The sequence below is a fragment of the Lissotriton vulgaris genome, chromosome 9, assembly GCF_964263255.1.
Source record: "Lissotriton vulgaris chromosome 9, aLisVul1.2, whole genome shotgun sequence".
NCBI lineage: Eukaryota > Metazoa > Chordata > Amphibia > Caudata > Salamandridae > Lissotriton > Lissotriton vulgaris.
In genome coordinates this window covers 256391632-256412407 of record NC_141697.1, presented here as the reverse complement: position 1 = coordinate 256412407, position 20776 = coordinate 256391632, and the positions used below count along the sequence as shown (strand labels likewise).

The window sequence follows — 20776 nt, the reverse complement described above, 5'->3', positions numbered from 1 at the left end:
GTATACTAAAGCTGATCCTTGCACCATCAGCTAAGGTCAAAGAGTAGGTCAGCATCTTCTAAGTCTGCTGAAGATTGGACGCAAGGTAAAGGCAGGTCATTATACAAACAACGGGGGACAGAATACCCACAATTATAGAATTAGCAGAGGCTGAAGCAAATGCTGCCCACTTGGGGCGTTGAGGCTAGTAAACACAGTAAGAACTTGCCGCACACAATAACCTGGAGTTGGAGAGCAGGCCAAAGAATGGCCATTCTATCATTGGAGGAGGCTTGAGTGTAGGAAAAGGTCTTGTACAATCAGCAGGAGGCACCACAGGGTATTGTATCATATTCAGAAGTAGACAAAGGCAGTTTAGGGGAGGATAGGGAGTAAGTTATGAGGTATTCCAGTGCAAGCAGGGGCTATAGATGAGAGTGTAAGGGGAGGAGCTAAATGACTGCACCACATGAGAGCAGCAGGAATTGGTGGCGAGGCTTTTAACTCTAACATCTCACCTGAAGCAGGAGGGGGGCAAAGGGCACACTGCTGACTCCAGGCCTCGCCGTACAGACAACAACATTCAGTGTAGGTGGTTGGCCGTCCTTGTAGGGGCTCGCTGCAAATGAAGTTAGTCTCCACTCTCTGCCAGCAGATATCTATGTGCATGTCAAGCATGTCCACTTCATCGCCATCCTCTGGGGGCAAATAAACAAAGGTTACATTGTCAAAAATGAGGTTACTGTAAGCAATAGGAGTTAAGATGTATCACAAGATGGACAAACTCACGCACAGGAGAAACGCCTATCAATCTGATCCATATGTTAATAGCCACACCGACCAATGGCCTTTCCAATCAGTGCCTCGGTTATAACAGAATAGATGAACTCCTCGCTATGAGCTATGTGATAAGATAATCTCCACACAGGTGAGATACATGTTACTCTGTGCCATGTGTTAATATCCACACCGACTGATGGCCTCTCCTATCTGTTCCTCGGGTTATAACAGAATGGATACACTCCTCTCTATGAGATACTGGAAAAGATAATGTCCACACAGGTGAGATACCTGTCACTCTGTGCCATGTGATAACCTTCACACAGGATGGTTGCCGTTACAATGTGTGCCTCGGTTTTATTGTTACAGATAATGGCCTCATTCGTCAGTATGTATGATAATATCCGTGCCTGACGGAAGGTGACACTGACCTCAGAGCCATGTAATAACAGCCATATAATAAGGGCCTCAAAGCAGGGATGGCCTTTTATTCTGTTCCTATGTGATAATAAGTATATGACAAGGAAGGCATCTCTTCCCTGGGCCATGTGATAATATCCAGACAGGAGGGGTGGCCTCTGCCCTCAGAGCCATGCAGTAATATCCCCACAGTTGGCAGCCACAATATTAAAATATTACCCACCTAGGTGTGGCAACCTGTTTCTTGGTCTGTTGGATCCTCGGTGGGAAAGCAATGATATGCAGAAAAACACTTACTGACACAACAATTTACTTCACGGTATTTTTCGAACCTGAAAAGAATTAACTGATCCTGTGTTTAATCGATCTTCCTTCTATGATTACTGCAACCTACTTGAACCTAGAACAATTCACCCCTAGCCCCACCACTCCTCTGTTGTATTTTAAGTATAATAAGTATTCTGTACACGTTGCAACAAGTATGCATCTAAATCATCACCAATTATGCATTTGTCATTAATATAAGAGACTCCACTCAAATAATCTTGCAACAACTCACTTATTTGTGCAAAAAATACTCACATGTTAACTTTGCAAGGCCAAATGAAGTTCCCGCTATTGTAAAGGAAGCCGAATAAACATGATTCAGGACATATATTTTGAGTGAAAAAAACCTCTGTGATATCTATTGTTTTTTTTTTATTTCTTGTGTGCCAGATGCACTATTAATCCAGTACTGAGAGCATTTTGTGCAGCCTAAGTTCACAATGGTTCAAATTGTTAAAGTCTAACTAATCTCCCAGACCTCATCTGATTTTAAAACTAGGTAAATCAGGTATTTATTGTTGATGGGTACAGGAAGACGATTTTCTGATACTATAGTTCATTTATGAATGATACGTCTGAGATGTGTTTGAGCCTCTGTATGGATATTGCTTTTGAACCTGCGGTTCATCCTCTCATGTAAAGTTTTTGTAAATTCGAACACAGCCGTGAAAAAACTATTTCCTTGCTAAAAAATGCGGACAGATTTAGAAGTAGTTTATAACAAGTTAAAAAAAAAGAACTAAAAGCTAAGGGCGGGCAACGTATTACTCAGAGAAAATATTTCACACACCAAACACTGCTAAAGCAGTATTTTCAGGCATTAAGGAATCGAACGAATCGTCTTGTTACCCGGTGGATAATAGGTCAGTAGCCAATGTGTCCCGTTGAATGATGAAGAATGTGTAACCTTAATAAAGAGCAGTAAACGATCTGGCGCGAGTGCAGACATCTTGTCTTCCACGCCATGTAAGTGCCGGCTACTAAGAGCACATTGCCCTGCTCAGGAAATTATTAGCTCTTCGCGACAGGTGGGCGGTATTTTTGATGAATTTAAAAAGGCGCGATTTATGCCGCTGATTAAAAAAGCCAACACTAGATCTGGATGTTTTGAGAACTTCTTTCCGGCTATACTTCTAGAATGCGCAGCGTGTATTCAATTACCCTCTTTTGTTGACGCGCACCATCGGCTATATCCGGCCCGGCAGGTTTTCGTGCTGGAGGTAGGGCAGAGGGTGTGCCGACAGAAGTACTGGACGGCGTACGTCGATAAGCAGACCAGGGCGTGCCACCTGCCCTGATCCTGTAGCGCTATCGGTCCCAGAGACCGTGAGGTGTGAGATAGGTCGCCTCGGTATCAGACGCACTCGCTTCTCCTGCTCAGGCGCCTACTGACTGATCAGAAACACACCCGTGACGTGTGGGGCGCCGCAGGGGTCGGCACTCATCTCGCTGTTGTTTTATTTAGATATGGTAACTCCAGTTGGCTCAAATGATTCATTCTTTTGGCTAGACGGCCTTTATGTACGCCGACGATACACAGACACATATGTGATCAATAGGGCTCCGAACAAAGGACTACAAACTTACCCAACTGTACTTTAAATATCCGCCGCTGGGTGACATCATTATTTTCAATCAAATGGGAAGAAAGCTGAACTCATAACTTCTCGAAAATCAATTGTCTAGAATCATGTTTTCATACTATCTTCACTTGACCAGGAACCCAGAACCATCCAATGTTTGAAAATTCCGGGTGTAAAAATGGAGGCAGGTCTAATAATGGAGGGACAAGTTAAATGTGTGGTGTAATCCTGCAGCTTTCAACTAGGGGTTTGCAACCCATAATCGATTTTTCACTACAAGCAAATATTTCCGTTTATGAATGCATTTGTTTCCACGAGGTTGTATTATTGTAATGCTTTGTACCAGGAAATGGCAGCAAAACTGATAAACAACCTCTAAATGGTCTAGAAACACAGAGCCTAGACTGACTAAATATCAGGAAAAATGGTTCTCTTGCACCAGGACTATCAAGTTACACTGGCTTCTAGTGTACCAACTAATTCCTTTTACATTTTTATGCCTGGTGTATAAGTGCTAGACATTACACAGACTTCTCTCTTAACAAACAGATTCTCCTACTACAGGCTGCATCAAAGTCATACATTTGTAAAGGCCAACCTTTTGAATGCTTGAAGGTTTCAAGTTATCCTAGGCAGAAGATCGTTTTAGGTTGCAGTAGCTAAACTGTGAATGAATGCCAGCAGATAGAGGAGGTGAAACCTCTTTGTTAAAGTTCAGAAAACTGCTAAAGACATGGCTCTACCCAAGCCTCAGCATTCCTCCTAAAATGACAATGTCAGAATAGTGAGGTTGTGACAGTATCAGGCACTTAACAGTGTCAAGATACACACATGTGGAAGTTTACGCTTAAAAAATACAGATGAATACAGCAAATATACACGTGTGGTGCTTGGTGCTGCACCTTTATCTCAGCATGACATATTTTTGTATGGTGCTGCAGTCCATTGCAAGGCACATTTTGTGGCATACTGGTCCTGAAGTGGTTGGGACAATAAAGAAGAAAAAGCTTCCATTATAATGTCTTCTCATAATGGAACTTCAATTGTGATATGTGGGGACCAAACAACTTCTGCAGGATTATACCAAAAAATCAGTCAACTGAGTCCAGAAAATCATTGAGATTTCTCGCTCAAAAACCCTCTTAAAACAATTTGATTGTTAGACAACTATGTCCGGGCCATTTGGATGCACATCAAAGGTGCCTATTTATATGCCGTCATTAGTCTTCCCCGCGATCAGGTGGGATTTCAGTCTCTGGTGGGCTATAGTAAGGGCAGTCAGAGGCTATGTTTAGTAACTGTGAGGAGCAAGGGACGGGTACCTTTTAGTAGAAATTTCACTGATCATTGCATTATTACCGGGCCTGACAGTAGCCCCTCATGCCGAACCAAATCACCCTCGCTCGCGATATCACTCGAGTCACTATGTTGGGTCTGCAAGTATTGTTGTTGGGGGAAAATGCTGTGTCTATTGCCGATCATTGATTCTGGCGAAGTGCATGAGGAGAGGGCACTCTAGGAGCTCCCCCAGACCTATTTAGAGGTCTGTTTCTCTGGCTTCTCTGCCTGCCAGTCCGGTTTGGCATTATCTGTGGGAGGGCAAAGGCTGCCCTCAAAGTGGGTTTCCACCCAGTCCCAGGCTTAATTTGGCTCAGTGAAGAAGTAGGCTTGTTGGTCATGCATTACCATTACCTTAGCTGGAAACAGAAGAGAGTATTGCACATTCAAGTCCCAAGGACGGCGCTTCACTGCGAGCAAGGAGGAGCGTTGTTGCACTGTGTAGTCTGGGAATATCAATATGCATCAGTTTTTGTATTCCAGCAGATCTGCGTGTCTAGCCACTTAAAAGATAGCATCTCTGTCTTTGTAATGGAGCATCTTTGCCACCACTGGACGTGGTGTCGTCCCAGGAGGAAGTCTGTGGGAGGGTAGCTGGTGTGCTCTTTCCACTGAGAAATGTGGGGAGAGGGATTGGTTTGGTCTGAAGGTCTTGACCCACTGTTCCAGAAATTCAACCATCATTCGGGATCCCTCCTCACCCACTGGAAGATCCACTATTCGGATGTTGTTTTGTGGGCCCTCCCCTCTGCATCCTCCGCACAGTATTCCAGTCTTTGAGTTTGTTGGCGGAGATCCTGTGGGGACTTTTCTTGATCTACCAAACACGGCATCATCTCTGAGAGGCAACGTTCAGTATTAGTGACCCTAGAGGCTAATTTACTCTCATCTTTGCAGAGGAGTCTAAACTCCACTCGGATTTCCTCTATACGGGACTCAACAGATGTGCATGAGGTCTCATTGACATGTAGTATAGCGCTTATCTTATCTTGGGGTTTTGGAGGTACCAGGTCAACACAGTCCAGCCAATTCCAGGTGCCAGTGAGGTGACAGGATTGTCTCCTGATACTCTCTTGTCTGCCCATAGTGGCCGTACCCAGAAGGCCTCAGATAACGTCCCTAACAGACTAGGGTATTAGGCATTTGGAGGGTCTCTGGTGCCTCCCACCTAATAATGCAACTTCAGGAATGCCACAATTAGCTGGAAGTGGGGTGTGCAGTGTAGTTTTAGGGTGAGTGTACAATACAGGAAATTACTTAGAATGGAATGTAAAACAAAACTGATATCAATATGAGCTCTAGGATTCAAGTCTTCCAAACGAACAGTGATTACCTAAAACAAGTATTTAAGGTTCTAATCAGGACGCATTTAATATGTTTTCAGTGCATGAATGTGTGCGGGAATGTTGAGAAAATACACATTTAAATTCTAAGAGCATTCCTAAGAACTGAAATTAAATTAAAAACTTTTGATACATTATTATAAGAAGTTCCACTTTTCTCAGTACATCTCAAATGAATACATCAAGACTATGAATGTCTTAAATGTCTCCTTTAAAACAATGCTCATTATAAGTTTGTCTTTAAACATATCACCATGTGTTCTCTTTATTAAATTAAAGCAAACCATTTAAAACTTCACAGTGTAACTGTGTTTCCAAATAAAGCATGGGACAGAAAAAGTTTATGTTTATGATTATCAGAAAAGATCATGTCCTGGAGAACAACATTTCCAATAAATCAAATGAAAGTTATGCAAGAAGTAAAATGAGTTCAAATTATCACTTAGAACTACCTAAATGTCCACAAATTCTCTAAAATACCCCAACATGAGAACTACAATGCTCCACTAAATATCATTTATTATTTGCATTTTGGGGGCACCTGAGGACCATTTTGGCAATATATGTAGGTAATTTGTCAGATAAATGAGAGGTTAGAAAGAGGTTTTTGAGTGAGGACCATGGGCGTAACATAAGGGGGGAGAAGACCATTCACAATTTTGAACACTTACTACACCATACATATGACTGATAAGGCCAGTGCCCAATAGAGCCTGGGAAAGACAGGCAGTGGTTAGTTAGAGATGTGCTTCTTGACTTATTTTTCTGTTGCTACCACATTCAACTCCCACATATACCTACCTGGTAAGTTGGTGGCGTTAATGCATCGTTTCTGAGACACATCAAGCACCAGAGGGGGACTGCAGAAACAATGGTAGGACCCTGGTGTGTTCACACATTCCCCATTCTGGCAGGCATTTGAGTTCCCACACTCATCGTGATCTGCAAGTGGAGAGAGGGAGAGAATAACAAGTTACTTATCTATGATAACGCCCCTTCTGTAGATTCTCTATCCAACCGCAGGTTCCCCGCCTTGTTAATACCCCCTCCAAGTGCAAGACTGGCTCTGAAGAATTTTCTTTGGCAATTCTCTCGTGCAGCTGTAGGTGACGTTGTGTGGCTCCATGTCAGATCTGTTCTGTACTGTCTTGCTGGGTGTGATGTTGAGGCCCCTACACAGTCACCACCTCCATGTGCTGATGTCAGTTTCTTTCTGATATCTGGCTGTGCCACTGGACACAGAGCCTTAGTAATCAAATTTTACCAGCGTGCAGGTCTCTAAGATTGAATCTTATTAGCATAGAGTTGAAGAGTACATTCCACAGAATGGGGTGGAGGGTGGGTTGGTGAGGAATCAGAAGTGAGATATAGTATACACCAGAAACAGTGTTACCAAAGGTAAGCAACTGATGCATACTTCAGACCACAAATTCCTCACTATGTGAATACATACCAAAGCAGCACATCCCCAGGTGGTGGGTATGTAGAATGGCTCATAGCAGGAAATCCTGCAAGAGAGATTCGGCAAAATACCCCCCTGCCAGATCTGGCAATCCATGCAACAGTGCTTTGTGAATGTGTGAACCGATATACAAGTAGCAGCCTTGCAGATGTCCAAGACTGACTCAACACGTATCAGCACAGTGGTAGCAGTCTTTTCCCTGGTAGAATGAGCACATATTCTTTCTGGAGGCTGTTTCTTGGCCAATTGAAAGCAGATTTTGATATTTTAATAAACAGGACTATTCTTCTTGAGATGGTTCACTTTTGCACAGCTTTTTCCTTCTTTGACCCAGAGAACCCCACAAACAGCTCATTTTCCACTTGATGGTCCTTGGTATAATCAGTATAAAAGAGCAAAGCTCACTTTGGGTCTAGGGGATGAAGTCTCTCCTCCTCTTAAGATGGATGAGATGGGGCAAAGAAAGCTGGCAGAGTAATGTACTGCCCTATTTGGAAAGGTGTACTTTTCTGGAGAAATGCCCCTTTAGACCTTAGTTCAGGCTTACCCGGGAACAAGGTGGTATACCATTTTTTGGATAGATAGAACTTGAAGTTCTCTCACTTGATGAACTAGTGTTATTGCTATGAGGAATGCTGTCTTTAAGGTGAGCAGTTGGAGATGGCAGTTGTGCATTGGCTCAAATGAGAAAAGTGAGAACCAGATTAAGTTCCCAATGAGGCATCACAAATGGTTTTGACAGGAACATATAGATCAGCCATTTTAGAAAGTGCATCACAAAAGTTCATTTGAATAAAAACTAATGATTGGAAAAATGTATAAAGACTGAAAGAGCTGATAAATAACCTTTAGCTGTCACCACAGCAAGGCGTTGCTGGTCAAAGGATAAACAAAGGAGTAATATGTCAGACAACTGTGCCTGTAAAGGTAGACTATTTCAGGGCAAAAACCAGACAATAAACTCGGCCCAGCTTCCCACATAGATTGTTTTAGTTGAGGGATGCATGGCTGCCAACATAATTTTTCCTCCTTAATAAGGGAGATCAAAAGCTGTCAACTGTCGCCGTTCAATATCCGAGCAAGTAGACTTAGATTGTGCATATTAGAGGGCAGGACTCTGCCCTGCTACTGTGACAGGAGGTCCTCCTGAAGGCAGTAGCGGCCTGTGCAGGTAAGAGTAGTGGGGCTGGGTGTGGGGGGGTTATGACAGATGGCGAAGGATAATGAAATATTTATTTAATATCCCCCGTGGTCTTCTGTCGAATCCCCCCCAACCCAGCCCCACTGCTCTTACCTGCACGGGCTACTGCTGCCTGAAGGGACAGCCAGATCAGACGACAGATGCTCACGGCCAGAAGTACTGGATACCACAGTCTCCTCCCCCAGTTCTGGGCCACTAGGATGACTTGGACCCAGTTGTTCCTGAACTTCAATGGAACCTTGGATAAGAAAACTTTAGGCAGGAAGGCCTACAGGAGTCCTGGGCTTTAATCTGAGCGAACGGCATTTCCCAGTGAGAACCACCTTGGGAGCTCCAATGAACAGAAGTTGGGACACTTTGCGCTCTTGCCAGTGGTTAAAACATTGAGTAAGGGTTCTCCCCATTGTTGGAAGGTGATTTGTACCACTTTTGAGTGCACCTGCCATTTATGATCCACTAGGCAACGTTGGATGAGCTGGCATTTAACTATCCTGCCAGATGCTGTATGGCTAGGGAAATGCCCAGATGACTCAACCATTTCCAGAAGTGCAAGGCTTCATTGCACTGGACTCACAAGCCCTTTTCACCCTGTTTGTTGCAGTACCACATTACAGTGGTGATGTCCATGAGACTTGCACTCTTTCCCCCTTGATGGACGAGAGGAATGCATTCCAAATCCAAGCTAGTCTCACAGAATGGACAAGTGGTCCTCAGGAAGCATTGTGATGTGGGAGTCATGTCCGGTGAAGTGGAGAGGGAAGTAGAGGGTGCATCTATTTTGGATGATGTGGAGCACCCAAAGGTCTGAAGTACGGCTGTACCACCCCTGGAGGTAAAAGGTGATTGGGCCTGCTACAGGGTGATTGAAAGTCAACAAGGGCAAATTAAAGTGTTTTTGTGGTGTCTCCAGAGGGGCCAGGGATTCCAAAGTTTGTTGCCCTTGGGGTCAGGATGCTGGTGCCTGGATCCGAGACCTGTGTCTCGAAAGGCCTGGGATATTTGCTGTTGCTGAGACAAGGGTTGACATGGCCTCTACTGGAACCCTCGTCTGAATCCTGGATGGGGCAACATTTTAAGGGGAACTGCCAAATAGGCAATGCAAGCCCAAGGGAGTGTGCTGTTGCATTGCTCTCCTTGAAGCCTCTATGGCTGAGTATGCCTTGTCTCCGGAGAGGCGTGTGCCATCAGATGGCATGGCTAGCAGGGATTGTTTTACATCACTCGGGAACCTTGTGGAGCATATCCATGAACGGTGCCGATGGACCACGCTGCTCCTGACTGCCCTGCCCAAGCAGGTGGTAGTGTCCAAGCTCAAGCATACAACATATTTCGCTGTGTCCTTACCATCTTGTATGATCTATTGAAGGTTAGTTTAGAGGCCATCTGGTACTGCAGGGAAGATGTCCCCCACTATGTCCCACAACACTGCAAATAAGGTCCAAGAGGGCAGCTGAAGTTCACAGAGCATGAGGCGAGGCTGGCAGAGGCAAATATATGTTTGGCAAACGTCCCAATGCTTTCTGACTTTATCCAGCAGGTTGGTCAGAAACGTGTTCGGTTGAGCCTGCAGGCAGAGGCCTGGTCCACCATACTTTCTGATGTGGGGTGTTGCAGGAGAAACGCTGAATTTCGAGGCAAAGACATGTGTCTCCCGGCTATCTACCTATTACCAGGTGGGCCAGATCCCGGCTTCACCCAGGAGCCCAGCAGTGTGTCGATTAAGGCCTTGTTAAAAGGCAGGAGGGGTTCATGTGAGTTCTGCACGTGCTGCAGGACCTCTATTAGGACATTTGCCTTGACCTTAGCGGTAGGTGGTTGCAAGATTAGGCCCTCTGCTGCTCTCTGAATAATCAAGGCGAAGTAGGCAGACTCTTCAAGCGATGGGTCAGGAATGGGTGAATGAAGGCCAGTGTCGGGGGTGGTATCCATACGACTGGCATCTTGAAGGTGAAAAAAGAGATTTTCATAGTCATAAATTTGTGAATTATCGTCATCAATGGGATCAGGCAGTCAGTAGTGTAAAGGAAGTGTCTCTGAATTGTAGGTAGCGAAGGGGTGAGGAGGGTGCAACTTCAGAGGGGGTTACTGAAGATTTGCTTCTGTGTCCGAAATGACTATGGGTTCCACCTTCCACATCGACGCTCTGGTGTCAGTCATGGTGCCGTAAAGGGTATCAGGCCTGATCCTGGACCCAGAGTTGGGGATTACCCTAAAATGGGGTAGAGGGACACAGTTGGTATCTGGGATGAATCCACCAGTGGTGGACTGACTTGAGGTCCCATAGGAAACTTAGGGTCCAAAGGCGGCCCACAGTTATCTGATGGGGTACCGAACATCTACAGCGTAGCCTCTCTAAAATCCTGTATTTTCATCTGCATCCTCCCAGGAATCCAGGTTGCATCGGTATTAGGGCCGAGAATGGAGATTAAGACCATGGCTTGGGAGTACCCTGGGGGGCGGTAGTCACACAACTCCTGATGGTGGGAGTGGTGGGATGAAGGGGAGCCATGTTTCAACTTCTTAGGCTTTTCTTTTCAGACTCATCTGATGATTTAAATCTGGTGGATGAGAGCTTGCAAGAACAACCTTCGGAATGAGAATGTGTCCCTGTCCTCAACTCCGAGCAGGACCAGGCCTTTCAAGCAATGTACTGCAACACAGGATTTGGCCTTATGATCCCAGAAGCTTTCAAGTTCATTCGAGAGTATTCGATGTGCGACAATAAGTCATGTGAGGAGCCCAAACACCACAAACAGACCTTGTGGGACTGTGTCACCAACATTTGTTTATTTGTGTCAATCCTTACAAGGTTTGAACCATTTTGCTTTGAAGGGGACATGTCCCTTGCACACTGGAAAAAAATGTGAATTATTGCCTGTTAAATCTGACATAATTCAAGGGAACGAGCTCTGGATCCTCATTAAAAAGCAAGGAAAGAAAGGAACTGATGCTAGCATGCAGTGGTGGTGACTATGTAGGGGCCCTAAAGTCACATCCAGGGCAGGATAGCTCTGACACGGAGCCCCATGTGCCACCTAACAACACACAAGGGCAATGCTGAAATAAATTCTCGGGATCGTGTCTGCCACCAGGGGGGCATTCAAAAGGTGAGGAATCTGCAGTTAGAAGTATCCATCAAAAAGGAGTAGTCAGAATGATAAAAGTGAGGCGGAAAAACAGAAAGAGTGATGAACTGTCACAGATATCTTGGGATCAAGACAGCTAATACAGAGATAGAGAAACGAACACAAAATCTTAAGTATGACTGTGAAATGTATAAGTATTTTTATTGATAATAAGAAGAGGCGTTAAAAAAATGACTGTGGAAGATATGAAACAAGATGTGGTATCCTACACCTTTACCTAATTCTGGGGCTAAGTAGATAGAAAAAGGCAGGCGAAAATGTTAGGATGAGAGAGACTGCCAGAGACATAAAGAAAGATAATGAGGGAGGAAGAGAAATTATGTATTGGTTTGTTTTTATGTGTTAGAGAAACAGAGAGCGAGAGAGAGATAAAAAGAGGTGCTGAAACAAACCACTAAGAAGGACGATGAAAGATATGAATGGAGATAGCGAACCCATAATCCTGAGACTAAGACCAGAAGACAAGAAAGTAACATGTATTACAATGCTACACATTTCTTTTCACTGATTTACATGCTTTAAATATCTGCAGTTCTGAGTTAGCCAAAAAGCCTGGTTTTGAGGCTCTTCCTGAAGGTGTGCAGGGTAGGGGAGCATTTGATGTTGACCCTCCTGTTTTTTTCAGTGGATTTTTGAGTTCACACCATATTTATGCTGTTATGGCAAAGTTTACCCCAACCCATAGCTGAATTGTTCCTCTGAAGGTTCATACCAGCTGTGATTAGTGATTGTTGCCAACTAACTTCTTGTTCAAGGCACATGCCTAATTACCTGTGTCCTTAGAGGGGAGAGGACTTACCAGTTTTCCCTTTAAAGAATGTGTGCCATCACTATTTACAGGGATCCTTGAGACCTTACTCCATTGTGTGTAGTGTACTAGGTGCTATTTTTGGTATGTTACATACATGTTGCACAAGTATGTATGACACCAGGAAACTGTGTTGTTCAGAGTAGATTCTCTTGCCTGGGATAGGGCTGGTGTTGCTCCACCTCAGATGCTACCGATCTCAGAATACTGGTAACTTCGAGGAAGGGGAAAATAAAGCCAATTAGAAGTTGAACCCTAAGGATCCTCTAAAAATGAAATAATACTGGGGAAAAAGACAAAATCTCATATTGATACGTTGAATAAGTTACTTACCTTTGATAACAATGCATCTGTAAGAGACATAAGTTGTTATAAAATCCTTACTTTAGAATTACCCCCAGGTGTCAAACTGGATCCGGAGAAATGTTTTCGTAGGAGTACCCCTGCGCGTTGGTAGGTGGCGTCGGTCGACTCCGCATCCGCCATCTGCGTTGTGGTCGCTGGGATGACATTGCGGTGTCTACTTAGACGCCGCCCCTGCGCACTGACATCTGTTCTGACACGACTTTCCATGCCAGAAGTGCTGAGCTATGCAAGACACTGACCACTGGTGCACATAACCAGGGCCCTGTAAGGGAGTCCCTGTCCCTAGAAGTCAGTTCGCAGAACGGGGAGGATGGGTGGGGCGGTAAGGAATCTATAACTGCATATGTCTCTTAGAGATACATCGTTACCGAAGGTAAGTAACTTGTTCATCTGAAAGAGACTGTAGTTATAGATTCCTTACCTTAGAATAGATACCCCAGCAAGGTCAACCACGGTGGTGGGTCTGCGAACCAAGTTCACACCAGGAAGTCATGGAGAACAGAACAGCCGAAAAAGCCGTCTCTCCGGACTTGGGTGTCCAAGCTGTAATGTTTTGTGAACGTGTGCAGGGATGCCCATGTGGCTGCTTGGCAGATGTTAATCAGTGGGACTCCCTATCCCAACACATTAATGGCTGCCGTCGCCCCTGATAGAGTGGGTGCGCAGTCCTACTGAAGGTTCATTTTTTGCCAAAGAATAGCAGATCTTGATGCATAAAACAACCCATCGAGAGATGGTACGTTTGTGCACTGCCCGACCTTTCTTGGTGCCCACATAACCCATGGAGAGTTAACCCTCCACCCGGAAGTCTTTAGTGCGGTCCAGGTAGATAAATAACGTACGTTTTGTGTCCAGACGGTGGAGTCTCTCCTCCTCTTTTGGAAGGGTGCGGAAAGAAAGAAGGCAAAGTGATGTTCTGACCTATGTGGAAAGAGGTAACCACTTTGGGCAGGAAAGAGGGCCTAGTATGAAGGACCACTTTGTCCGGATGGACAGCAAGAAAGGGAGGCTTGGAAGACAGAGCCTGAAGCTCACTCACCCTGCGAGCAGAGGTGATGGCAAGAAGGAAAGCAGTCTTTAAAGTAAGAAGACGAAGAGGACAATTATGTAGTGGCTCAAAGAGAGCACACATACGGTAAGTGAGGACACGGTTCAAGTCCCATTGGGGCATTATGAAAGGAGAAGGAGGAAAGAGATGAGTAATGCCCTTCAGAAATCTGCTAACAATAGGTGACTTGAAAAGAGAAGTCTGATCAGGAAGACGAAGAAAAGCAGAAATGGCCGAAAGATAGCCTTTAAGGGTGCCCACAGCAGAGCCTTGCTAGCCCAAAGATAGAATGAAGAGGAGAACCTCTGAAAGAGGGACAGAAAGGTGAGCCATAGCCTTTGCTGTGCACCATGCCACAAATTTGTTCCATCTACAGACATATTCAGTTTTAGTGGAGGGACGCCTGGCTGCCAAGATGACATTACAGATTTCGGGAGGAAGATCGAAAGCTGTCAACTGACGCCGCTCAATCTCCACGCAAGGAGGTGGAGGCTGGACAGGTTCGGGTGAAGGACTATTCCATGTTGCTGTGACAGAAGATCTTCCCGAAGAGGCAGTCTGATTGGAGGATCGATGGCTATGCTCAAGAGCTCAGGGTACCAGGCTCTTCGTGCCCAGTCCAGAGCCACAAGAATGACTTGGGCCCGGTCATGCTTGATCTTCTTCAGCTCTCTGGGTAGAAGTGGTACAGGCAGAAAGGCGTACAGGAGGCTGCAACTTCCCTCGCGACAAAAGTGTCACCGAGCGAGTGCCGCCTTGGAAACGGCAATGTGCAGAACTGCTGACATTGCGCGTTCTCTTCGGTAGCGAACAGATCTAACCAAGGCTTTCCCCACTGCTGAAAGAGACCTTGCACCACTTCTGAGTAAAGACGCCATTCGGGATCCATCATGAACGGGCAGCTGAGTTAGTCTACCCTGGCGTTCAGGGAACCTGCCAGGTGTTGAGCCACCAGGGATATGCCCTGATGTTCCAGCCATGTCCAAAGGCGAAGAGCTGCTTGACATTGGGTCAACAACCCCCCCCCACCCTGCAGTACCACATGGCGGTGGTGTTGTCTGTGAAAACCTACACTACTCTTCCTTTGACAAAAGGAAGGAATGCCTTCAGTGCCAGACGGATCGCCCGGAGCTCTAAAAGGTTATTGTGGAGACAGTACTCTGCCGGAGACCAGAGACCCCTGATTACCGCCTCTCCCAGGTGGCTGCCCCATCCCAGGAGTGACGCATCCATCGTTACTCTGAATTCTGGCTGGGGAAGGGAGAGGGATCTGCCGCTGACCCAATCCTGGTTTGTGAGCCACAACTGCAACTGATGCTGCGCCCACTGGAACTTCAGATCCTACTGCAGAGCCCCATATGCCACCTTGCACGATCCACCAGCAGGATGCATGAGGCCCAGCAGCCTCAGGATCATTCTCACCGAAATCTGGAATAGAGGCTGAAACATCAATATCATAGCGTGAATATCCCGTACTCGCTGCTCGGGAGGATAAGCCCAAAACTGTGCTGTATCCAGAACTGCTCCTATGAAAAGGAACTTCTGTGAGGGAATCAGGTGTGACTTGGGAATGTTGATAGTGAACCCCAGCGAGAGCAGAAGGTCCGCCGTAGTCTTGATGTGGAAGATGACAGCCTGGGGTGAGCCCGCATTCAACAGCCAGTCGTCGAGATAGGGGAAGACTGGAACCCCTGATCTGCGCAGATGAGCTGCTACCACCGTCATGACTTTCGTGAACACCTGAGGGGTGCTGGTAAGGCCAAATGGTAGTACAGTAAAATGAAAATGCTTGTGGCCTACTGTGAAACGTTGGTAACGCCTGTGGGCTGGCAGGACAGGGATGTGGAAATAGGTGTCCTGCTAGTCCAACGCTACCATCCAGTCTCCGGGATCGAGGGCAGAGAGGACCTGAGCCAACATAAGCATTTTGAACTTCTCCTTCCGGAGAAAGCAGTTGAAGTCCCTGCGGTCTAAGATAGGATGCAGGCCTTTGTCTTTCTTGGGTACCAGAAAGGAGTGGGAATAGCAACCACAACCTACTTCTGGCAAAGGGACCCATTCAATAGCTCCCTGGGCCAAGAGAGCTGTAACATCCTGGCAGAGAAGGGCCAAGTGATCCTACGACATGCGATGGAGTGCTGGTGGCATCGACAGAGGAGTAGTCTCGAAGGGGAGCGAGTACCCCCTTCGGACTACCTGCAAAAGCCATCTGTCTGACGTGATGTTTTGCCAGCGGGGGAGCTGATGGAGAATACTGCCACCCACTGGCCTCTGGTGACCCTGAAGGTCAGACTAGGAAGGTTTGGAGGCTGCTGCAGGGGGGTGTGGGTGGACTTGCCCGCCAGCTGGCCCCCAGACCCGCATCTCTGGGTCCAATGTCCGCAGCCACGCATAGGCTGGGTAGCTTGCACTGCCATGTGGCCTGATTGGGTAGAATGTGGTGGGGAAACCCTTCTGTAGCCATGAAAGGGGCAAAAGGCAGATTGCATGGGGTGAGAGGTTGCTGTAAGACCCAAGGGTATAGCCGTAGCCGTAGCCCTAGAATCCTTGAAGTGCCTGAGCGCTGAGTCCGCCCAAGAGGCATGCAGTGCTCACCGACCGCAGCCCTAAGCTGGCGGAAGAAAACATCTTCTTCGCAAAGTGGTCCAGCTTTGTGGATTCCCTATCAGAGGGAGCATTAGGGAATGCACCTTTAGAGGACGAGGCTTGGACAACCAAGCTCTCGGGTGGGGTGTTGGGAGAGGAAAAGTGGGTCGCCCGGGCCGGGTGGTGGCTTCCACAGGAGCGCCTGTGCTGGGTTTTGACCAGGTGCTCAGAAGGATGTCGGTTAGGGCTTCATTAAATGGCAGCAGGGGCTCCGAAGAAGCCGCTGCCAGCTGAAGCTCCTCTGTCAGGAGATTAGTCCTGACTGCCACCATAGGAAGTTTGAGGCCCAAGGCATCAGCTGGACTTGCAACACCACAGCGTAGGAAGATTCCTCGTCCTACATAGCCACAGTAGGGGGGGAAAGCACACCGTGGTCTGGTGAGGTATCCAGATCAATGGCGTCACCCAACTTCTCTGGCCAGTCCGGCTCTTCAAGCTGATCAGCTAGAGGGTCAACAGAACCGTCCAAGTCCTCCTCACCCTCCCATGGCTGCTACTCAGGGCGATAGGGAACAACAGTGATGAACAGCTGAACAAAAAAAACCTCAGGCGCCAGTGCCGACGTCAAACGACATCCGTTAAGCACTGGGTCCTAGTCGGGGGTGAGGCCGGGGTCGACGCAGATTGGGGTCACAGCTGGCGTCGGGGCGTTATTACTGGAATCGGTGCCGGGGAAGGTACTGTGAGGTCGAGTGGCACTGATCCGGACCAAGGCCTGGATTCATGGGGGCCCTCTGGTGCCGAGGCCGAAGCCCCTGGAATCGAAGACCCTCTGCCCCCAGCCGAGTCCAAGGGGCCCAAAGGCGCACCTGCGGAGTCGGCCTGCCCAAAAATGCTATGGAGCGCTTTGTAAAATGCACTAAGTAGGGCAGTGGACGCTCTGGGAAAGGGAGGGAAGCGCGGAGCGGTCCCAGCAGTCTCTGAAGATGGAACCGGAGAGCGACGGCATTCCGGGTCCCGCGTCGCGACAGCCGACAGACGGGGAGAAGGCGAAGAGCGGCGTTGCTGCTTCGCCTTCTACTTGTGTTTCGACTTACTGGAGGAGTGCGAAAACTACGAGGAGGAATGGTGATGACTCCGCGACCAGTCCTGCGACCTTCTTCTTGACTGGGACCTCAAAGACGCACAGCAGACTGCTGGGCCTCCAAAAGCTTTCGGGACTGCTGCCGCAAAGACTTCAAGTTCATGTCCCGGCAGTTTGAGCACGACTTCGGATCGGGGTCGTGCTCCAAGCACCAAAGACACATGAGGTGTGGATCGGTGACGAACATCAGCTTGTGACAGGAGTCATAAGTCTTGAAACAGGCCCGACGATGGGACTTCCCCCGTGCACCAGGAGTTGAAGACTCAAAAAAGACATCGACAAAAGTCGAAAAAGTTTAGTAAAAAAATAACGGAGGGGCACGCTCTCTCTGGATCTGCGCTGGCTGGTGTGGAAAAAGAAATAACTGACGTCAGGGTGCAGGGGCGGTGTCTAAGTAGACACTGCAACATCATCCCGGCGACCATGGCGCCAACAATGGACACGGAGTTGAGCAATGCCACCTTCTGACACGCAGGGGCACTGCTACAAAATATTTCTCTGGATCCAGTCTGACGCCTAGGGCTAATTCTTAGGTACAGGATCTATAACTGCAGTCAATTGCAGATATATAGAATTTCCTACAGTCACAGGTATCTGCTCTCTTGACCCAGTATAGAGCACATGACATGAATTGTAACCACAAAGAAGATGAACATTAAGTCAGCACGCAAATTTACGAATAGTGTAAACCACAAATAGTATTTTAACATATTGGCTACGTATTTTATAGCACTTATAGGCACTATAGTTTTTCCTGCACATTATCAAATAAAAGCCTACTTTCAGTTTCACAGCTGGTTTGCACGCACTTGTATACATGATTTGGAACAATAAAGTGTATTGTTTAGTTTAATAACAATCCTACTTATTTGTGGCCTGTAGAAGCAGCTGTGCGCACATGATAAGCAAGCCAGATAGCTAACCAGACAGCCAGCGAGGGCCAAGTGCCTCCCAGCATCCTTCAGTTTGGAATTGGTGATGCTTGCCCTTTTTGTTGCCTGGAGTGCGAAGGTTCTCCTTAAACACTTGCTGTCTGTGCACAGTTTATGTTACCAAGGGGTCTATTAGGATGGCCGTCGGGAACTCACCTGACCTCCATGGTAGCGGGAAAGGACCGCCCGCCAGGACCGTGGCATAACCGCCGGTCCAATTTTAGTATGCTCCGCAGTCAAAATCCGACCATGGCGGGCTTCAACATTGCGGCGGTTGCTGCTGCCAGCAGCACCGCCATAATGTCAAAAGGAGCATGTCCAGTGTATCCCTGCACTGCGTGGCAGGAACTGCACAGTGCCTGCCACCTGGTACAGGGACATGGTACCCCCCCCCCCCCCCCAGTGCACCTACACCCCCCAACACATTGGGGACCCACAATGGAACCTGGAGACATTTTCCGCATGCATTTCCATGGCGGTCCCACTGACGTAGAAAGGCTGGCTACCGCCGGCATCATAATCATGCGGGCAGAGCCTGTCCCTGCACGGCACCATTTTAGCCGTCCAGTTCCACCCGCAAAGCAGGCATGTGGACTGCTACCGGCTGAAAAGTGGCAGGCGGAAAACCTCATCGGCGCGGTCGTCACCGTCATGCTAATGGGACCAGCGGTTTTTCGGGTTGTGATCGCCTGCAGTTGCCACCGTCGGTGGCGGCCATCCGTCCGCCATCCTAATAGACCCCATAATTATGAGCTTTGTTAAAAACTTTCAGAATGAACAATCAACTGAGAGGCGAAATGCCCTTTTCATCATTTATGTTCTATACGACAGTGTTCATTTGAAACAACAAAATGTAACACACACATATAAACTTTCTAGAAACCCTGCTATTTCATGATGACTGAAAAATTAAATGATCAGTGTTAATGATTAAATATAACAAATATATAAATTTAAGCTTGATTATCACATTTGAAAAGCAGAATAATATGAAAGAAATGTACACACAATTCAGTCAGATGTATTCACTTCTGATTTATTAGTTACCACATACTGTTCTTAGAAGCTAGTCTTAAAAAGGAAAAAAAAACAATATTAATGACATCCCCTGAATAATGATAAAGGTGTATATTGTGAATATATCTGCATACATGTACGTAAGAATATTTGAGCAATGATACATGAAAGAAGTTAGACAAGGGATTTAATTTCTAATTAGATACAAAATATATGTTGAAAAAACATCAAAAAGAATACAAACCTCTTTTAAAAAAAACTTTTTTCATGCAATATCCAAAAAGTAGGAACAGTTATTTGGTGTGGTGTTGCAATCTTCTCACTGTTACCTTTTTCCACATAGTGATATTGACATGAAGCTTCCATAAAATTTGTAGGTTGAAGCCACAGAAGCAGATGAGCCATTGATGGCGACGATGGAGCTGTAATAGCCTATAGTGGCTCCAACTGAAGTTGACAGCAGTGATCTAATTGTTGAGTGGGTGTATGTGCACACATGTTGACAGTGGAATAGCTAGACCTGAGACAGCCCGGGGCGGTTCCTGCATTTGCCGTATTGCGGCAGGACTCCTTGAAGGGGCCTCACGAATCTACGGATTGCCATCCCACAACGGTGCCACACTGAAGACGGCAGGTAAGAGGGAACGGATTTTTTACATTTTGTCACCCCCCCTCAGTGACATTTTGTCACCACCCTCAGAGATGACTCCCGAACTGATGTTGTCAGTTTTGAAGGCCCAGCAAATACTGCATACTTCAGAATGGGTAGCTGCATGGAAGTGCAGTATGCTTGGTGCCTTCTTATTGGTTTAATTAGTTCACTCTTGTTGACATATGTGATAGGTGTTACTTGCAAGGGAACATCCAGATGGTTTCAAAACAATTAATGTACCAGAGTCCAATGCTTGCTGACTGCCAGCAACACATCTCTAACGAAATAAAATGCTGGGCAATAGGATAGCCAGCCATTATTTTCATTTGTGTTCACATTTATTCTAGTTTTACTTCTTTACTAGAAGAAAAAGGAGAATTGTGCAACCGACTGTCAGAAGAATTGCTGAAAATCCTTTCTTGAGAACAGTGAACTGAAAAACGAAGGAATCAGTCCAAAACAGACCTAAAATCAGCCAATAAACTAGATCCATGATTTTAAAAGCACAAGTTATGCCTGTTGTGGTTGAAGAATGAAATATGGTGTCTTCAGGAGACTTCGAATCTCAGACGAGCAGCAGTGCACTGTTTGTAAGGCAAAGGTTTCTGCTGCTGAGATTGAAGATACACAAGCGTATTTAATGT

The 20776-nt window shown here is 46.5% G+C and overlaps 1 protein-coding gene across 2 annotated transcripts in view; it reads right to left on the bottom strand.

Annotated features, from left to right (window-relative positions):
- Positions 1 to 20776, bottom strand: part of LTBP2 (latent transforming growth factor beta binding protein 2) — a 1419414-nt gene that overhangs the window by 61992 nt on the left and 1336646 nt on the right. For both annotated transcript variants that reach the window (XM_086937485.1, XM_086937488.1), the window contains 2 exons: positions 6572 to 6712; positions 498 to 677 (listed from right to left, as the gene is read on the bottom strand). In XM_086937485.1, the coding sequence (XP_086793611.1) occupies positions 498 to 677; positions 6572 to 6712 (321 nt within the window). The remainder of the gene's footprint in view (positions 1 to 497; positions 678 to 6571; positions 6713 to 20776) is intronic.